General features: G+C 41.5%; 1 protein-coding gene across 2 annotated transcripts in view; it reads right to left on the bottom strand.

The window, feature by feature from the left end:
- The window catches only part of PCCA (propionyl-CoA carboxylase subunit alpha), a 252,797-nt gene that overhangs the window by 150,634 nt on the left and 82,668 nt on the right, over window positions 1–19,495 (bottom strand). For both annotated transcript variants that reach the window (XM_026038336.1, XM_026038337.1), the window contains 3 exons: window positions 18,105–18,207; window positions 12,378–12,472; window positions 5,734–5,884 (listed from right to left, as the gene is read on the bottom strand). In XM_026038336.1, the coding sequence (XP_025894121.1) occupies window positions 5,734–5,884; window positions 12,378–12,472; window positions 18,105–18,207 (349 nt within the window). The remainder of the gene's footprint in view (window positions 1–5,733; window positions 5,885–12,377; window positions 12,473–18,104; window positions 18,208–19,495) is intronic.

Raw genomic sequence — 19,495 nt, 5'->3', positions numbered from 1 at the left:
TCTTTTGTCCCTCTATTTATGAAAAATGGGGAGGAACCTCCTTTATCCCGACCTCGCAGCAGCTTTCCCCGATGCCTCCGTGGCAATGTTGTCTCTAAGATATCATTCCATGCCCTGGCAGCACTGTTAATGGCATCTTTCAGATTCAATGACTTATACAAACAATGTCGGGCTCTTCTGTCAACAACAATTAGCAATGCTTTTCTGTCGCCCTTTCGGCGCGCCTGAAAAGCAGACAACCAGTAGCTACATAATGGAAGTTGCATTAGGAGGCAAGAATGTGGCAAAAATCTGGTTAACTGTTGTCGGCTGACCCTCTTGTGTGAAGAAGTGTTGTTTGGCAGCAAAATCACCTTTTCTTTCGGATCTAAAAATGGCCCTGAACAGCTGGTATAAACTGTGTGCAGAATGGATTCTGGTGGGCTTAGGGGATCYGTAATGGGATAAGGGACCTTTCACCTTTAGGTCAGCAGTTCAAACTCGGCCCAGGTTAGGAGCAATTGAAAGTCTTTACCGTCTGACACTGTTCGTTAGCCTGTTTAAAATGACTAAAGGCGAGTGTCACAGCAAAACAAGATTCCAGTATTAAGAAATATGAAGAAGTGTCTCGGCAACCGGCAGACCGAATCGCTTGAGGTTTTCCCTTTGAAACGCCTCCGCTCGGGCCGGGGCGGGATTCTGCTCCTCTCATTGCGGAGCCCCTGCGACGGCTCCCGCCCCGTCGCCCGCACGTGCAGGCCGCAAACGCACCTCCCAACACGGAGAGGGAGGTCGGCGCTTCCCGCCGCCTTTAGCCGGCGCTCCAGGCGGAGCCGCTCGCTTTGCTGCTCCCGTCTAGGTAGCCCAGCTGCGGGATCTTCCAGCGCTTGGGCCTTCTGCACGGAGCAGGCGCGTGGGGCGCTGCCTGACGCGGGGCTGTGGGAGAGGCYGCTCCGAGTGGCAGCCAGCAGGACCGGGACCTGCTCCCAGACACCTCCCAGCCTTCCTCTTCCCTCTCCCGTGAGCACAGGACRCACGGACGCACGGGGAGCCATTCAGAGACAAAGCTATCGCTTGGAAAAAAGTCCTCCTCGCCATTTTACACTGGGCATCGCCGGTTTTGTGCAAAACCCAAGCTTCAGGGCCCAGCACCGCCCAGGCGCTGCTAAAGTCTAGTAGAAACAAAAAGATCAACACAAATCTTAATACTGGCAATGTTTATGTGCAGGGAGAAGTACAACTCCAGGGCTCTGTCATCGATCTACTTAAAAAAGCAGCTTGAAAACACATTTACATAAAATAGTTAAATTCTCCCACTGTAATAACTGCAAACCAGAAACAGATATGCCATTTTCCTTCTATGAATAAACCTTTCACGTGCCAACAAAATATTCCTAAAACTCAACTTTTATTCTCTAAAAACAACATTTATGACAGAAAAAATATTCATACTGTTGCCCGAGGAAAAAAACTGCTTTTCAAAAAGTACTGTATTTTTCAACTCCACTGCACTGAATAGTCTATACAGTTGATCAGACATAAATTATATGTAAAGACATTAATTATATTTAGGGTAGCTGCTCCCTTCACAGCGCTAAAACACCTTTCTTCTCAAGCCAACCAGGGCTGCTTCTGAATTCAAGGCACTACAAACAACTTCTAAAACATCTGATACTTTCTCTTTGCTGTCACCAACTGATTCACACTTAAGCAGCTTAGACACATCCTACACGCTATGCAAGCAGATATTCTTTACTTAAAGACCACAGACACTTAATATCAAGTCAAAAGGGGGAATTTCTTGTCTTTCAATGAAAAGCCAAGGAGGCTTTTCTCCTGAAAGGCAGTGTTTCTGACACTAGTCTGAGATTTCAGCACAATGCACAAGCTACAAAGGTTATCAGCCTTGGTAACGTTTATTTATTTCAAAGCTCTTGTTTGGCTGCTTTAGTTTATGACCGCCGTTTACTAAGCCARTAACAACCAGGCAACACAAAGAAAATCACAGTGTGGGCAGCTATAAAACATCAGATATTCAACATCTGGCCAGCCTCAGCAACTCTAAGTGATAACTACCTGAAAAACATTCAAAATGGGCAATAAATGACAACACACAGGCCATTCACCTGTAGGCTGCAGAGCAGACATTTACTTGCAAAAAGCCAGAGTTTTGCTATGCAATTTTTCAATATCACCTCACACTTAGCAGCTAACCTCTGAAAGATGGCAGAAAAGCACATACAACAAAAGATACGCTGCCAAAAGCTAAAAAGCTAGTCATTCTAGCTGAATGGCTTGCAGTGAAACATCTGTAACAGATGTGTAGCATGCAAGTGACAATTTGCCTACTTTATTAATTTTCCAGCCTCATATGTCGTGACATTTATCAATAAAACTAACATATTACCTTCCTGTTAGGGSCTATTTATGCTTGCTGTCAGGACTATGAGGCTAGTGTCTTCCCAAAGAGCCCAGCAAAAAGATAACCAAAAAATAACACAATTCGCAATAACTACAAAATAGTTTACAAGAAATCCTGGAAGAGACCCAAACGGACGCATCTAAAGGAGGGAAGGGAGAAATCAGCAGATTTCTCTGCTGATTTGGGCAAAGTGATATGATTTTACACTTATTCTGAAGTCTGTATCAGACTCCAAAGACTGCAATGATCCAATTAGTGATTTCATGAACATTTAAATGAAGACACAGGGAACCATTCAGTTTAGCAGACATGTCCTGGTGACACTGATAGACAGCTGTGTCTGCAGTACAAACTGATGGACCTTAGGGACACCCTCTAAGGACAACAGGCATCTCAGGAAAGTTTTCCAACCACTGAGCGTTCTTCAAGAAGAGGGCAGGTGAGCGGCTTAGCCATCATTCACAGACAGGAGACGCGAGAGGAAAAGGCTGAAGCAAAACAGGGACATCTGGAGACTCCCCTGGTTCTGAAGTTAAATCTGGACAAGCTTCATTAACGTTTCTATGTTTGGCTCTTAATAGAAGGGAGCAAGAACTAGATGTTAGTTGCATAACTGTTAACCGAACAGAAGGTAAAGCTCGGGACCTAGGACAAGTGACAGTTCAATTGGGGAAGCCTGGGGAAGAACTGGAGAAAATTACTACCCTCCAGCCTCAAGCTGAAATGCTAATTAGAGGCAATACATAGTCAAGAGGGAGGTATTAGAGAACATCTACACAAGTACTGTAATTTGAGATTAGTAAATTTCTTTAAGAGTTAGAAAGAATGAGTCTGCTATTAAAGGGGACTGTCAAGCTGTTATATTTCAAAAGGAGTCTCTAAAGTCCTTAAAAGTTGGGATGGTGAAAGCTTTCTTACTGYATATGTGGAGACCTCTACAATTAAGCAAGTTCGAGTTTTTGGACTTCAAATCCTCTTACCACTAAGTATTAAAGAGGAGGAGGGTGAAGAGACACCACAGCACAGCAAAGAAACATCTCAGAAAACAACTCGCAAAGAGAATCGACTCCGAAGATACATGACTGCCAATTGCAGGTCAGGCTAAATAGCTGATAGCAAGTGAAATACTGTATTGAGGAAAAGAGTAAGGACAYTGGAACTTCCAGCTCCTTACAAAGCAATCTATAAAGTAATTTTCTTCTACATAAATAATAGCATGGAAGCTCACTGGAAATTGTCTCAAAAACTACTGGATTGGGAGAGAAGCAGAGAAGCAAAATTTCTTCATAAYATTTCCATAACCCATACGCAGCAATTTGCCATTATCCTTTTTAACAGAGTCCGAGGTAAACTAGACTGTGCCTGCAAATGCAGAATTGAGCACTGGGGAGCCCAGCACTGCCCCCAATACTCCAGGTGCGGCCTCACCAGAGCTGAGGAGAGGGGCAGGATCCCCTCCCTCCACCTGCTGCCAACACTGCTCCTCATGCAGCCAGGAYCCCAKTGGCCTYCTTGACCACGAGGGCACACTGACAGGTCACGGTCAACTTTTCTATCCCTAGGTCCTTCTCAGGCGAGCCCCTTTCCAGCAGGGAGGCCCCTAGCCTGTAGCCTTACATGGGTTACTCCTCCCCATGCCCTCTGCACTGGCCTTTGTTGAACTTTTTTCGTCTCTGCCCCTCTCTCCAGCCTGTCCAGGTGCCTTGATGGCAGCCCATCAGCCACTCCTGCCAGTTCTCCATCATCATCATCGTCTTGCTGAGGGTGCACTCGATGCCTTCACCCGGGTCACCAATGAACAGGTTGACCAGGACTAGACCCACCACTGCCCCTGGCTACCCTGCTAGTTACCACCTCCAAAGCCACATGCAAGCCCAGTACATGCAGACGACAGGATGCGGAAGAATACGGAAGAGACGGGCGACGGGACCTGGCCACACAGCTCCGGGCACGCGGACCTAGCTGAACTATACTCCATGCTCAACTTATGGCCATGCCACGTACACGGACTCCGCTCGTGAGCGTACACTGGACCGCATGATGCTTACGTGCTGTTTACCTGCTATTAGCACCGATGGAATTGTAACACGGGGCGATGACGCGCTCGGTAGCTGTATACTGCTGGTAGCTGCCTAAGAGCACAGGCTGCCCTTCGCCCCTCACCATGGACCAGTGCTCAGCACTGCCTGGAACCTCCCCCATCGTTCTCTTCCTCCCGAGAGGAAACTGGGGAGTCCCCATGCAGAAGCAGGGTAAGAAAAGCCTTAATTTGACCACTGTGTGCCTTGTGCTGCCTGGAAGAACTTCTTTCCTGTGAGGGTGCCAGAGCCCTGGCACAGGCTGCCCAGGGAGCCTGTGGAGTCTCCTTCTCTGGAGATCTTCCCAACCCTCTTGGATGCCGCCCTGTGCCCCGTGCTCTGGGTGTCCCTGCTGGAGCAGGGGGTTGGACTGGATGGTCTCTGGAGGTCCCTTCCAACCTCAACCATCCTGTGATTCTGTTTGTGTGCCTGTGTCTGTGTGCCTGCTCCCGCACACTTGGGTGACTGCATCATTGCCCCCAGTCCTTACAGTACACACAAAGATGCTGGGACTACAGGGGGATATTCATGCTTTCTCTGACACTGCCTATAAGCAGCAGACAGAAGACAATCCTCAAAAAAATGTAGCTAAAACAGAATGAAGGGCCCATCATTCTACTACTTGATTCCACATTCCAATCTTTCTGTTACAATCTGAAGCCAGAGAAGAAGGATAAAGACTATGGTATTACTTAATCGTAAGTTAGGCTGCTGGTCTTTGAGAATGACACACAAACTTCAAGTTATGTGACCATTTTCTTCAGTTTTGACCAGATAGGCACTACCGTAGTGACACAGGCATAGAAAAGCCCTATGCCATGWCGACACCCATATTAACATTTCTGATAGACACATGCAGTTTTAACCCTCCATCTAAAGAAACTCAGGAACCTACTACCCAGGCCTAAGACATAAAAAGCAAACTTCTGAAAAGCATCAAAGCCGAGTGGCCAGCCACTTATTGCCAACTCCCAGTGGTACTTAAGGGTGACCTCCTGCAAGGTGCTCAGGTCAAGTGCAACAGGAGCAAAAGCTCYGAGCACTCACTCGAGCGCTGCGACGGGCTCAGGGCTCGCAGTGCCCCCACACAGGGCTACTTTAGCGGCCGCCCTTCTCCCTGCAGCGGGAAGCGCTCGCACGCGTCTGGGGAGTGACTACGCAGCCTCTGCAGCGGCGGAGCCCAAGCACGGGAAGCGGGTATGCTTTGTTTTTTTAAATAACACTTCTCTGAACCTGAAGAGCTGTTTTTCTTACCTGAAGTCTAGTATTCATTTCCAAGAAGTAGAAGTTCTTACTGGAGTCCACAAGGAATTCTACTGTTCCAGCAGAGGAATATTTTACTGCTTTGGCGAGAGCTACTGCTTGTTCTCCCATTGCTCTTCGAGTTTCAGGGTCTAGAAAAGTGCTGCAATACAGAAACGATGCCTTTCTTTAGTCAAACAATACAACTAAATGATTGAATCTTCTGCTAAAACTAAAGCGAAAGAAAAGAACGACATGAAATTATGAAGACATCATGTCAAGTCTGTCAAGTGTCTTCTACTGCATTTGCATTGGCACAAAAATATCGCTAAATCTTCTAACTTCTCATGTTTTAAGATTAGCTTTAGAAGAAAAATATTATTTCATTTTASGATCATTTGAAATCTAATACACTGCAATCTTCAATCACAGCTGAAGTACAGAACACTAGGAATAAATAACATTCTTAAAAAAAACCTTTCTTTTTACAACACTCAAATCTTTGAAAATGTAAGTTGAATAAAAAGAAGTATATATGGATATACAAAATCCAGGCCTCATTGGAAGGCATATCTGCTTTTCTTGATTGTAACTAAAATGTGAAGAGCCATGATGAAACTGTGAAAAAGGAAACCTCCTATTGAAAACTGGAACGCCAAAAGAGAGGAGAGGAATTCAGGGGGCAGGGGAGGAAGCCGTTCTGACAACGAACTAAAGCAGCAAAGCAGCACGGTCATTTCAGTGGTGCAGACTGCAACATCACAACTCTGAAAGTTCACAAATTATTAATTTGGTTTCTTATGCAAGTAATGAAAATAATKAAAAAAATCTGTATATTCATTAATATTTAACTAAAAACAACAGCACCACGGTTTCATAYCTGGCGTTTTCTCATTCAGATTTACCTGTAAACGAAATCCACCCACTTATCTGTTTGTAATTGCAATTCCTTGCACTCCACACACCGTGGGTGCCACCCTAGGGCCCCCTAAGCTAWGAGTTGGGGAGACACCGCGACCATGGCCCGTTCCAGGAGGGCAGTACCCCGCTCCACCAGCCCGGGGACCTGAAAGACGCAGGCTGATGCACACGCTGCTGCTGCTGCTCTTCTGTCCCGCAAAGTCAGATTTAGTTCAACCTATACTGATAGCTAATTTAGAGCTAGGGAAACTTCAGTGGTTTCCCACTTATGCTGTGGAACAGTTTTATCTTCATCCTGATACACTGACTTAAGACAAAAAATATTTAGTAGTTTATCATATATAAGTATATAGATGTCCATTACATTTCTGTGGCAACTTAAGTGAGGAGCACAACTCAGCTATTACCCTAAGAAGCACTTTTGTAAGGGAACTGGAAATCCCTTCTACCTTATCCCCTACTTAAAGTGAAAAGACCACCACACCAATTTTTTATTTTTGGGTGTCTTCAGAAATGGGCCCTAACTCCGCAGAAAATCCATCGGGAGCCTCCATTTTTTTCAAGTGGCAAATGAGGCTCTGGGAAGCATCATCTGAGCCCAAGAAGCTACTCAGATAGCACTGCTGAGTGAGGACTTCACTTTCAGCTCTTCCTCTGAATGCCTTCACCAAGACAAATACTCTCAGGAGAGTCAGAGACTTCTGCCAGCAGAACAAGCCATATTTGACACCACACAGAAATGTTCAGACAGGCTTAGAGATGGTACAATCCTCTTCTTCAAGGCCAAAGTGCTGCTTAGAGCCTCAGTCCTTCCAGTAGCAGCGCAGGGGGTTCTGAGGGACAGCAAAGCAGCCATTTCTAGAATTTTAGAAAAATCTTCTTTCCTGGCAAAGAATAGGACCAATGCGAAAAGGAAATCAAGTCTTAAGACCTCAAGAAAACTCCCAGCAGATCCTATGTGAGATCAAAGGGAGAACAACAGCTGTGCAAATTTGTATCATACCTCTCATATCTGTCAAAAATAGGCTAAAAGATTCATACTTCTTATGGTAACTCCTTACACAAAATTACCAACTTAAAATTCACTTCAGGGTTTCTGTGGGGTTTTGGTCATGCCAGTTCAACACAAGTGGCTTATGAAGAACAGAACCTTTTCAATACTGGCTTCGTACTCTAAGAATAACCATTATTAAGTCTCCGACGGATGAAACGCATTACTCCCCTCTATTAGGGCGGCGTCTTCCTATGTTTGTCAAATGTAGGTCTGAGATGTCTCCGTTACCTCCTGCTGCAGACAGAGAATGGAACTGAGGTGTCACACTGCTAAACCTGATCTCGGCCATGCAGCTAAGCTTTATGTTCTCCAATGCCCAGATTATTCCTGCAATCAGCTAGGTTAATTAACTGAAGCTTCCCCGTTCCCCTCTGCTGCTTTGGCTTTCGTACACATTGTTTCTACCTTCTTTAGCCACTCACTTTTTACAGCTGAAACAACTCTTCTCCAGCCTAATTAGGCATGGCTTGAAAACGCAGTATTTTAAACCTGACTTCACCTCCTTTTTTCCCCACGTATACCTGTTATTCTTTCGACCAAATAGCTCCTGCGGCAACATGAAGGCTGCAAAATAAAAGGGATTCACAAGATAAAAGCACCAGAAAGGAAAAATAAGATCAGACCTGGCATTTCATTTTTAAGACCTTCTCCAAGCTATTGTAAAGCTGATCAAAGACAATGCAACTGGCTTGTTCCATTGTTTCTATATCCAGGGAGATGACCACACGGGCAAGATGTTACCTCTCTACCCCCRGTTCGTCAGAAAATATTTCCCAAAATACCTTCATCTCCTTCACTCAGAGGTCAGGCTGAGTATTTTGAAAGCACAGAGCGCTACGCTGTCAGTGAAAATCTATTCCCCACTTGCACAAAAAAAGAAAAAGAAAGATAATTCACTGATAACATTTACCCTTCCTCTGAAGACACTACGATTTGGGTATGCAATTTGCTTTTAAAAAAACACTCATCTGCAATAACTGCTCTCTTCTGGACCTGTCTACATGTACATGTACTGCAGGCATAAATATCTTAGAGCATTTCAGAACACAGGGAGTTTTGCCCCAATGTCTCAATCGGCTACAAATCACGCACGAAGACACAGGCTTACTGTTTCTCTAAACCCAGAATCCTTCAAGGATTCCTGAAGAGTGCCATAGGAAATCTAAGTTCTGGATACACATACACACAGCACAGCTCAGAACCTGGAGGAATTTAAACCAGGTAAAAGTAGCCCCAGTCTATGCAGCTTCCAAGGACAGAAACATTCCCAAAGAGCTGGAAATGGTGCATGCCAAAAAGTTCACAAAACTAGTTTAACCATTTAATGTACATTCTAGTGTGGTCGCTTCCTGGGGAAAGAGCCTCCCTTTTCAAACCCTTAACTTTTAGATCTTTCTGTCACAGGCAGGAACAAAAATGTCCTTTGAACTGAAATTTAAAGGATATGATTCAATTCAAAAAGACACTGCAAAACTAATGCCTAGAATAGATAAGGTAGATCAACTGGGAATGCATGTAGCTAGGGAGGAAAAAAAATAAGGAAAAAAGCTCACTAAGAAATTTGTCTCCTGGCTCAGATGGAACCTAGCAAAACTCTGGAAAAAGGTTCAGAGAGTGTGTCCTAACAATGACTGTATTCAGAAAGAATATTGTGTGCTAAGGTTTTACTGAGAGCATGTGGCATCACCTAAAACTTCTGGAAAGCAGGCAGGGATGAAGAGTACACGGGCAGCTACCAAATGCCTYGCTCACCGTGGATGGGCACAGCTCGTGCATGCTGGCACAGAAGGCGATGGCAGCTGCTCTTCCAGCCCTACTCRCACCCAAAAGGCCTGAAATCCAGGCAGAAGGTTTAACGGTGTCCTGAAGCCCAGCACTTTGAGAAGTGATATCAACACGGTGTCCCACGGGGGATCAAACGCTTGATCTCTTTGATGGCTAAAGCAAAGGAAGGGCTGCATGGTCACAGTGCGTGGCTGGTTCCTCCTTCGTTGCCTTTGCATAGTGCTCCCCTGCAAGAAATATCCCAGACCCTTTGGGGAAAGGTGGCAACACGTTCAGTAGCTGAATGCACGGACAGTCTGAACRCAAAACTGGGAAACATGCATAAAATCTAACTTTGGGCATCAAATGGCACAACCAGCCAAGTGCCTCCGAACGGTGGACAGTCCATTACCCTAGCGCTGAGGCAAAAGCTCAAGTGCTTTAAAGAGCTTTTAACAGGTCCTGAAAGGGATGCATAGGAGGCTTGCTCTCAAAGTGAAAATTAACAATACTTCTCTCAACTAATAGTCCATTTCATCATGCAGTTACTGATTATGAAGTTAACTAAGAACCACAAATTTACATTTGGTCTTAAAGGATTAGTGACTTTGTGGAGTCTGTCGCTCTACATGGAGAAGAATCCCTTATCCATCACCCTACAAGACAAAGAAATACATGATATTGGCACTGCAGTGCTCAACATCTTTGCTAAGATCACAGCAGACACACCAGCAGGTAGGAATATGAAAGCCAATTCTGACTTTGGGCAAGGTTAAAGTTCTCCCAGTCCAATAAAATAGTAGGTCCCTTTTAGGTTAGGATGTGCACAAATAAATTCACTCTGAAGCAAAAACCACGCAAGGCATGGCATGCCGAATTTGACCTTCCAAATAAATGCACTCAACTATTTTTATCGCAGGATGAGTCTCAAGCCTCCCTTGTCTTCTGGGTACCAGAGAAAGCTGCTCTCTCTTACACTGCTTTCTCCCGAGATGAAGGACCTTCAGTGGTTCCCCTGAGATCCACTGAAGAATTCAACTCTTGCCAGAGTTCACACTCTCATAGCAACCATCTCTGAGCAGGAGTCCAGAAAAGTTTAAGCAGCGCAGGAGGAAAAGAACCATGGAAGATCAGTAAACTATAAAATCCAGCTCATCAAGTTTCAACCTCAGTGGTAAGCGAAAAGCCAAGAGCTTCTCCCAAAGAGGTACAAAGCTGGGGTAAAATTATCACCAAAGGCCAGCAGTTTTGGCTGGCTGCCGACGCAGCGAGGCCCAGCGCCAGCCAGAAGAGCACTCACCCCAAGCCCGCTGCCTGCACGTCCCAGCAGAGACGGAGCAGGACYCCTGCTCTTTGCAGGGAAGCAGCARCGTTAGCTGGGCCCCTGCTGGAAGCTCAGGGATTCACCCACCGTGCAACTCCAGGACTCCCTTGAATGCAGCATCCTCATCAGGGTGCTGAAGAGATCTCCCCTCAAAGGAGAGATTTTTCTCACAAAAGACAACTAGAACTTCCTTAGGAAAACCAGAGATTCAAACACAAGAGGGTCCTATTAAGGTGGGGCCCAACAGTGGAACATGGCTTTAACAAAACTGCAAGTGTTATTCTCAAAGGCAGATGACCCTCAATAATCAGACTTCTATAATCACTTGATACTTTGAAGGGAAAAGAAATAAAACATTATAGGCAAAAAGTCCTGAGGAGATGCAGGAGACTACAATCCTAAACTGTGAAGAAAATGAATATGCATTTTTACCCACAGCATGCCTATTCCTTGGACTCCCTGCCAATAAACCAAGAAAAAAAAAAAAAGACAAGAAAAAAACCCAAAAAGATTAAAAAAAAAATAAAGACAGATACATCAACAGTAGCTGAGAGCTCTCGGTAGCAACTGCCACAAAAATAAATAAGGTAAAATAAAGTCCAGAGGGAAACCTCCTAGCAGGGGACAAGAGCTATAATCAGTATCGCCAAGTGAAGCACTATTAACAGGAAGGGCAACTTCAGGTTTCTGATCTTGATCTTACCTTACAGAAGTAGTAAAGGAACACCCTCCTTACCTGCAATACTCTTGAGGAGGCTTTATAAAGAAATATAAATAAGTGCACAGACAAACTCACATAGTTCTGTGCTATAGAACAACGGTAGAGCCATCCCAAGTGGCGAACATATTAACAACAACAACAGGAAATCCTACAGCCAGTCACAGATCTATGCCTGGCTTTCTAAATCATCATTTCCCCTGTTCCTTTTCTCTATGTGTATTTTCTCGCAAAGTGCATGCAATGGACAGGACAGCAAGACTGCATCTTGCACACTATTGATGCACTTCATCTCTGTTCAAAATCCACGGATTATGACCATTTCCTGCTTTGGAGTTATTGGATACCTACATCCATAGGTCACTAACCTGGTTATCACTAAAAGAGGTGTAGAATACTCAGTACTTYGCAATCCATTTAATCCTCTATCTACATCCAAGTGATCTAGCCCCCCACAACTGGCATAACACAGGCAAGTAACTTCAACAACGTTAACCTGAATATCAGTTCCATATTTTACTTGATTCTTAAACCCAGAAGCTGAAGGCCAAAGAAAAATATCTTGGGCATGTTAGGCAAGTCAGCTCAAATACTCCATATATTTGACTGGTAAGACTCATATCTCTTTTACACAAGATCATGAAAAAAATTAACAACTCAAAACCAGTTTTCTTTTTCCGGAAACATCTCAAAGAAACACTGAACTAGCACCCTAAGTGCAACATCAAACTCACTTTATAGTCAAATGACAGTAACATACTACCACTTTTATATTTTTTAAACAGAATAAATGGTGTTTGCATTTTGTACAACAATAAAATCAGTAGCTTTCCAAAAGTGCTGTCTCACCCCCGCTCAGAGCTCAGGATACCGACCTTGGTGCTTCCTCCACTACTTTCTGATTTCTTCGTTGAATGGAGCATTCTCTTTCATTTAACCACAAAGCGTTGCCATGCTTATCTGCTAAAACCTGGAACAATAACACACTGCTATTAATGTGCCCAGTGTGGGCATAAAGCCTTTTGACTGCTGCCAGCTAGATGCTTTACACGGGTAATTAATTTTTTTTAAAAAAAGTAAAAAGAAAAAAAAGCATTTGTTTTTCATTTTTYTCCCCCCAAACTAAAAGTGAAGTCTGGGAGAAAATTGCCATTCTGTAAAATCAGATATAGTGGCAATATTATTTGAATGCTTAAATACTTTGAGTACTTAAAATTCTGAAGATAATTATTTTTAAAATCTCCAGAAACAGTCTACGTTGAACACAGAAAAAGGAAAACTTCAAAGTTTGGGAGAAAGTGAAAGAAATTAGAAAGACTGAGGCATGATAAAAATGACATTTTCAAGCTTTAAAAATTGGATTGCAGAATAAAGCACTCAGAAAAGCTTTTTAAGCAGGATATTATCTCAACACAGGACAGCAAATCTTGGATGTCAAATGTAGTTTCTTAACAACAGACAAAAGCTTTCAGAAACAAYGGCTGGTAGAGCTCTTAGCTAACCACAACACCCTGGACTCAAACAGAAAGGGAAATTCTTCAGAAATTTTGCAATCTTTTGTCAAGGAAACAAAATTTGCCACTCCTCCAACACTTCCAGTGGATATTAAAGTAACAGTTTGAAGGACTTTCTTAGCAACCACGTGGCGATGATGGTTCTTTGCTGGAATTTCAGTCACTAAAGAGTTAAGCACAATCAAGCATTGAGATCTGGTTTAACTACCTAAATTGCACGTTAGGAAAAACACACACACACGTGTTGAACATCTCAGAGCTCTAAATTGTTAACACTGCAACTTCAGAAAAGGAGCTTTTTCACCTTACGGAATGGATCAGACGGCAGAGGTGCTTCTAGTAGCTGGAATCTCTCAATCTTATGCTCTATACACTTGCTAATTCCTTGGAAAAAAAACCTTTCTTTGTGGACCATACCTGCTCCTTTCTTCCTTACAGTTTTTCCCTAATTATTTTCTTCCACCTGTCTCCCTGCTCCGATCTACAGGACCCTGTGCCAATATTCATAACTTCATTCTCCCAAAGTGCAGCCCTACTCTGAAGATAACCTTCCACAACGTGTATGAACTCAACCGTATGTGTATGCATTCATGACACAGAATCTATAGAATTTATTTTAGCACAACAAAGCGAGCCTAGCACTAAGCAAGTCAGCTCCTGTACACACAACCCCAACGGTTGATAATGTGTAAATAAATCCGTGTAGACGTGACAGACACTGATCTCATGAAGAAAACTCATGTGTACTGTGCTATATTGAACACAGATTTTTCCTCAGAAATTCTTTGAGCTCCCATAAAYTTATTGAACATTCAAGAGGAAAAAGCCTCTCCGAAGAGTTCTGCAAAAGGAACAATTTGGGGGAAGTGGTTTCAAAGCTATACTTGTCCCAGCACCTTCTCCCTTACCTAGGTGGGTGCTGAGTGACAGGGAGAGCCAAAGAGCTCCAGCCCCAGCGAGATGGTGTCAGTGCAAGGCATGAGAAACTCYAGAAGAGCCCAAAGCAACTTCCTACCCTAATCCTGTTCGTCCCATCCAGCACTAACTGACATGGAGTTCTGCAGAAACTTCTTTGGAGAAGATGGAGGGCTGATCTATTGAACAGTGCACAGTGGTTCCAGGAGGTGCTACTCAGATGGAACCTCTGTCCTGAAGGTAAAAGGACTCCTGGAGACCACTTCTGCTTCAGACACCYCCCGAAATCTACAGCTGCGCACCAGTGTCAGTCTCACTAAAACAAACTAGAAAAGTCCCAGAATATCTTCATAAATTACTGCTCTTCTCTCTCTTGTGTGTGTCTTTGTCTATATATGAGTATTTTACTGGAGGGAATAATAAATATTTTTCAAGCCAACTTACAGACAGTATTGTCCATTTCAGGGATATTCCATCTATCATTCTTAACTTCTGCAATCTGTATCTTAAAGGAAACACTTTTCCACTGTCAATAAATATGAACAGATACACATGAATCCTGACAATAAAGATGCAGTGGTAAACAGAACCACTCATGTCACACCTAGTGTCAGGCTTTAAACTCATCTCAGGTGCATTGTTTATGCCATCAGAAATTAAAGGAGGGACTTATTTCTTAAAATAATTACACAACAAAATGCATTTACAGACTGTTGAAATCATGCTCTCTGATGGCCTCTGGGATGAAATAAAATGCCTATGCACATCTCACTAAAATACACATCGCAGCCACAATACTTTTGTAAACATCTAAATGTTGCTAAAAGAAAATGTCCTGTTTATGGATTGTAAGATGAGATGGCTACAATATCAGTATATACTACTACATTTAGCCATACACTAAATAAATGTAAGGTATCACATCCTCTCCTGATTCAGCTAAATGTTATTTCCACTTGTAGAATTCCTATTTAGCCGAGTAATATTTAGACATTCCTTTTACTTCTGCTTTAAACTCAGATCCTTTATGTCAGATATTTCAGGAGAACAAGACTTCAAATCAGTTCCAGCATAAGCTCTATTTGGACTCTTTTTTCCTGTTAATTGTTTTAGTCTTTTCTTATGTTCTACAAAGTGATTGTTTTATAGCTAGACACAGGAAACCCCTTAGTTAACAATTTCAAGTACCGATCCTTTGGAGCTATATGAGAACATTAAAAAAGTTCTATTTAAAAGTTGCTGCTAAATTAATAAATATTTGGCATCTGGTCTCAAATTGTTTGTATATGTAGTGGTTTGAAAATGAACCAAGGTCACCGTCCGAAAGTTGATTAGAACGTGAAGTTAAAATTACAGGCTGCAATATTGTTAAAAGGTGCCATCAAAGTACTTGTGGAAGGAAAACAAGGCTCATTGTATGCTTTGTATAAATAAAATCCTAAACTCTTAATGACAAGATTATATTATTTACACTAGGTGAAAGAGTTGATTTTTATTAAAGTAGTGCTTGATTTTTTTGAGGTAACTTTTTTTWAAAAACCTAAAGGAATCAAAACAACACAAAATCTGGCTCCAAATCACAGAATTATGGAAAAATTAATCTTGCCTTACTTCAGGCATCAGAGACTCAATAAGCCTACAGAAATTGCCTAAACTGCATCTTTAAACTCAAACGAAAAAGGACCTTCAAAAAGTGACTTCTCCCAAATCTTCCAGGTGCCTCTCTCTTTCCACTSACCAGAGAAGGAACTTAGAAAACTAAGTTAGAACAAAAAATTAACTTTGGAGCTAATCAAATACACCAAGTTAAAGCATATTTTTCAGTCCATCTTTGTAAGACACAGCCCTGGGGCACATAAATGTGCTTGCTTCAGTTCTAATGACTTTCAAAACAGTTCCCTGAAGTCAGATCTCAAAAATTAAAATAAACATCCAAATTTATTTTCAGTCCCCTAGAGTAGACTCCTCTTCTACTGCTGGACTGAATTTTATGYACAATGCAGTGTGGTTAATCCAAAACTGCAAGCATCAGAAGACTGATGAATACATCATGAAGATGTACAAAGCTATTAAAAAAAGAGAGAGATAATAAATAAAAGATGCAGGTATCCCCAAAATTATTAGTCATGTAAGAAAAATATAGGAACAAGCTCTAGTAAACTGAAGTCTTTTTTAATCTAAGATGAACACTGAAATKAAGTGTTTACTATATATCTTTCCCTCATTCTCCCAAGGTGAGAATCCCTTGAAGTTTAAATTTCATTTTTACTGACTGCTTCTTTATTTCACATCTGCTGTAAATTAATCTGAGAACAGGCTAATGTTAAATGGCAATTTAAAATAAATAAAAAGTATATCAGGTATGAGTGGCCACATATCTGGCAGAATAAAAGAGATTAAATATTTCTCTCTCAAAGATCATTCCACAGTATCAAATTCTTTGCTGTTGTTATTTCATTAAGTTATCGAGCTACTGTCAAACTACTTCAGGCTCCCACTGTAAAAGAAAATATATCACAAGTTAGAAAGAGTTTATATCTCAGACCAGAAAAATAAGTTAAATTTCTGTTGAGAAAACTGACATATTCCTTATGGATTTCTTGTCAGAAAAGATTAATTCAAGGCTGTTGGCAGAGGTTTCAGTTGCCCTATGTAAGATCAAGTATATCTATTTTTTTGTCACAAYTTTATTAGAAAAGTTGTCTGAAAAATGGTATAGCTTTAATGCTAGATACCATAAAAAATTTAAATGATGAGACCAGGCATAATTTCTGATCATAAACTGCCCAAAATAGGACACAAAACTTTAGTTCACAAGGCTCATTAGATTCTTTCAAAAAGAATCCAAAGTATCTATATGCCAGCTAGAATTTGCAAGAAAAATTTGCAAGAAGAAAAAAATATGAAGTGCAACAGGGCTTGAAATCCTATTTCCCCTGTGCTTATGGCCCTGGAATCAGAGCTCCATGGAGTTCGGCTCCACAGTTCACGACGGAGCCCTCAGCACAGATGTCTACACAAGCACGTTTTTCAATGAACTGAGCATGGGTCATTCTCTTCCTGTTAAAAAAAAATTAAAAGGGCTAGGGAATAAAAACAGGAAGGCTGTACTGTGTATGATAGCCATGTAGTTTGAGCAATAGCCCAGCACACAGGAAAAAAAAAAAAGCTAGGCCCGTTTTTAGCCTCGCATTCGAGCTGATTATTCCCTACCATTCAACAAAATGCACAGAGTAAGGGGCTACGGGTGGAGGGCGACCACAGTCTCCTAAAATATACTTAACTAAAAGCATTTTTTTTGTTCTCCACTAAAATAGAAAACAAAATAAAAAATATTGGGGGAGATTAAAAAAAAAATCAAACTCTTCTTCAGAAAAAAAAAAAAAACCCTAAAGGCCACACAAGAAAACTGCTCATGTATTATCTTTAGAAATCACATCTCTAATAAACGCCATTTACTATTGTACTACAATGCACAGTATTAGAAAATCTGTTTTTACTTGTTGGTAACAAATGAACATGTGGTTGTGCCTTGATCTTCATTGAAAGCCTAAGTGAAATTAAAGAAAATTTAATAACTGCATTGGACAAAAATACACTATTTCTCTTATTTATTTATTTATTTATTTATCTATCTATCTATCTTTGATGCACCTGTATAACTGAACCACAGGTTTTGTTTTAAAATTTTAAGTTTGATGGAAGCTCTTAGAAGACGACCCAGTAAAACTGCCTGAAATACTGTGTTTGCTAAAGTGAACTTCTTTGACTTCTCTGTCACTTACCCCAAAGATCAAGAAGTTGGGATTCTTTCAAGATTCAGTAAAAGAGAGAGACAACTTATCCTATCCTCTCAGAAGAGCAAGCAGAAGAGGAGCTGTATTATAAGATGTCCCATTCACACATTCATACACATTAAGCTAAAAGCATCCAAATAAACATAGGAGCTGTCACTGCATTGGCCAGCCTCACTCAAACGTTCCATGAAAACAGATCTGACTGAGCTCTAGAGGAGCTCTGCTAAAGGAGAATCTCCTTGGGATGTAATATATAGGCATTAACAGCAACACTTAAGACTCACCATCTTCCCTACAGCTGGCCACGTCCACTTYTTTTGAAGCTCAGTAGTTTCATCAGTTCAACTTTTATCAATTAAGGAATAATAATACAAACCTGGATTTCTATGTGACGAGGGTTATCAATGAACTTCTCTATCAGCAAGCGATCGTCACCAAAACTCGAAGCAGCTTCTTGAGATGAAAACCTAAAACCTTCCCTTAAATAATGAAAAGGGAAAGAGTGAGTCCATAATTTAAAAGTTTATGATTAAGTCAAGTTCTTAACACAAGTAGGAGCTACTTATTCCAATCACCTACCATGCTGCAAATTCAATCATAAACATGCAAACACAGATGCAATACTCCACTTAATACAACATAGCTATACCACTATTTATCCCCAAATTAGAATTGTAACTTGCACTGCATGTTCCAAATATTTCCCTCTATTTTCTCTTTCAAGTTCACAATTACTCAAACAAATTAAGATTATAAAATACTACATGTTTGACTTTATTTTTCCTAGCAGAAAGTTTACTCCTACAGGACATAATTTCTACTAGTAACTTCACATAAAGTTTTCACAGGGTGAAGTTTACTGTGGTGTAAGACTCAAAGGTTCCCCAGAAGTTTTCTAGGGGTTCTTTCAACAGCACCCTAGTCTCTGTTCTGTTAACGAACACGGAAAGTCTGAGGCAAATTTATGGGGGATTAAGCACTGGAACGCAGTAGCCCTGATATTTGTACACTGACAAACAATAATTACACGACTGTTATTCGGTGACAAACAATAATTACATGACTGTGTTGAAGTTTCCATAGCTTTCTATCTCTGCAACCTTGTTTAATTTCATATAAAACATGCACTGCTAAGACATATACTGCATCTATAACTGAGCCATAAGGTAAGTATGATGTTTCACTGTTATACAGAAATGTGCAGGCATATAGGCATTTCTTTGCCTTATTTTAAAATKGTCTTTTTTCTGTTATAATTGAGAGGTGATTATAAACGTGCAATCAGCTAYAATCTTTCACCAGTTCATATTTAACCTCAATATATGACTTTTCAACAAGATGAAGGACCTAAGCAGCTAATCTGTCCAAAAAGAAAAAAAAAGAAAAAGAGAGAAAAAGAGGCAACAAATGTTTATCCACACTATCTGTGCTTACTGAGGCAGGTTTAGAGCCATTTTAACTTTTAGATAAAAGAGATTTGTTTCATTGTGTATATTCTATCAGGCAGTATTACAATCAGTTGGCTATTTTTCTTTTGCTGAAGCACCAATTAGAAATCCAAAAGCTTGTTAAGAGTCCTTATACCTAATTATTTAATCCATGTATCTGTAAATGTTTTTAAAGTTATTCATAACAGATATATGAACGCGCCTGCCTCAGTAAAGGATGGTTAAAGAAATGGTTAGGCTAGAAGAGGGCTTGTGTTGGGAGCAGCAGGGCCTGAAGCAATTCTATGTACAGGGAGCATGAGCGGCATTCCCAGAGGCC

The sequence above is a fragment of the Nothoprocta perdicaria genome, unplaced genomic scaffold, assembly GCF_003342845.1.
Source record: "Nothoprocta perdicaria isolate Ctin4 unplaced genomic scaffold, notPer1 scaffold_208, whole genome shotgun sequence".
Classification (NCBI taxonomy): Eukaryota; Metazoa; Chordata; class Aves; order Tinamiformes; family Tinamidae; genus Nothoprocta; species Nothoprocta perdicaria.
The sequence above is the reverse complement of the archived record's forward strand: the minus strand, read 5'-3'. Positions and strand labels throughout refer to the sequence as shown.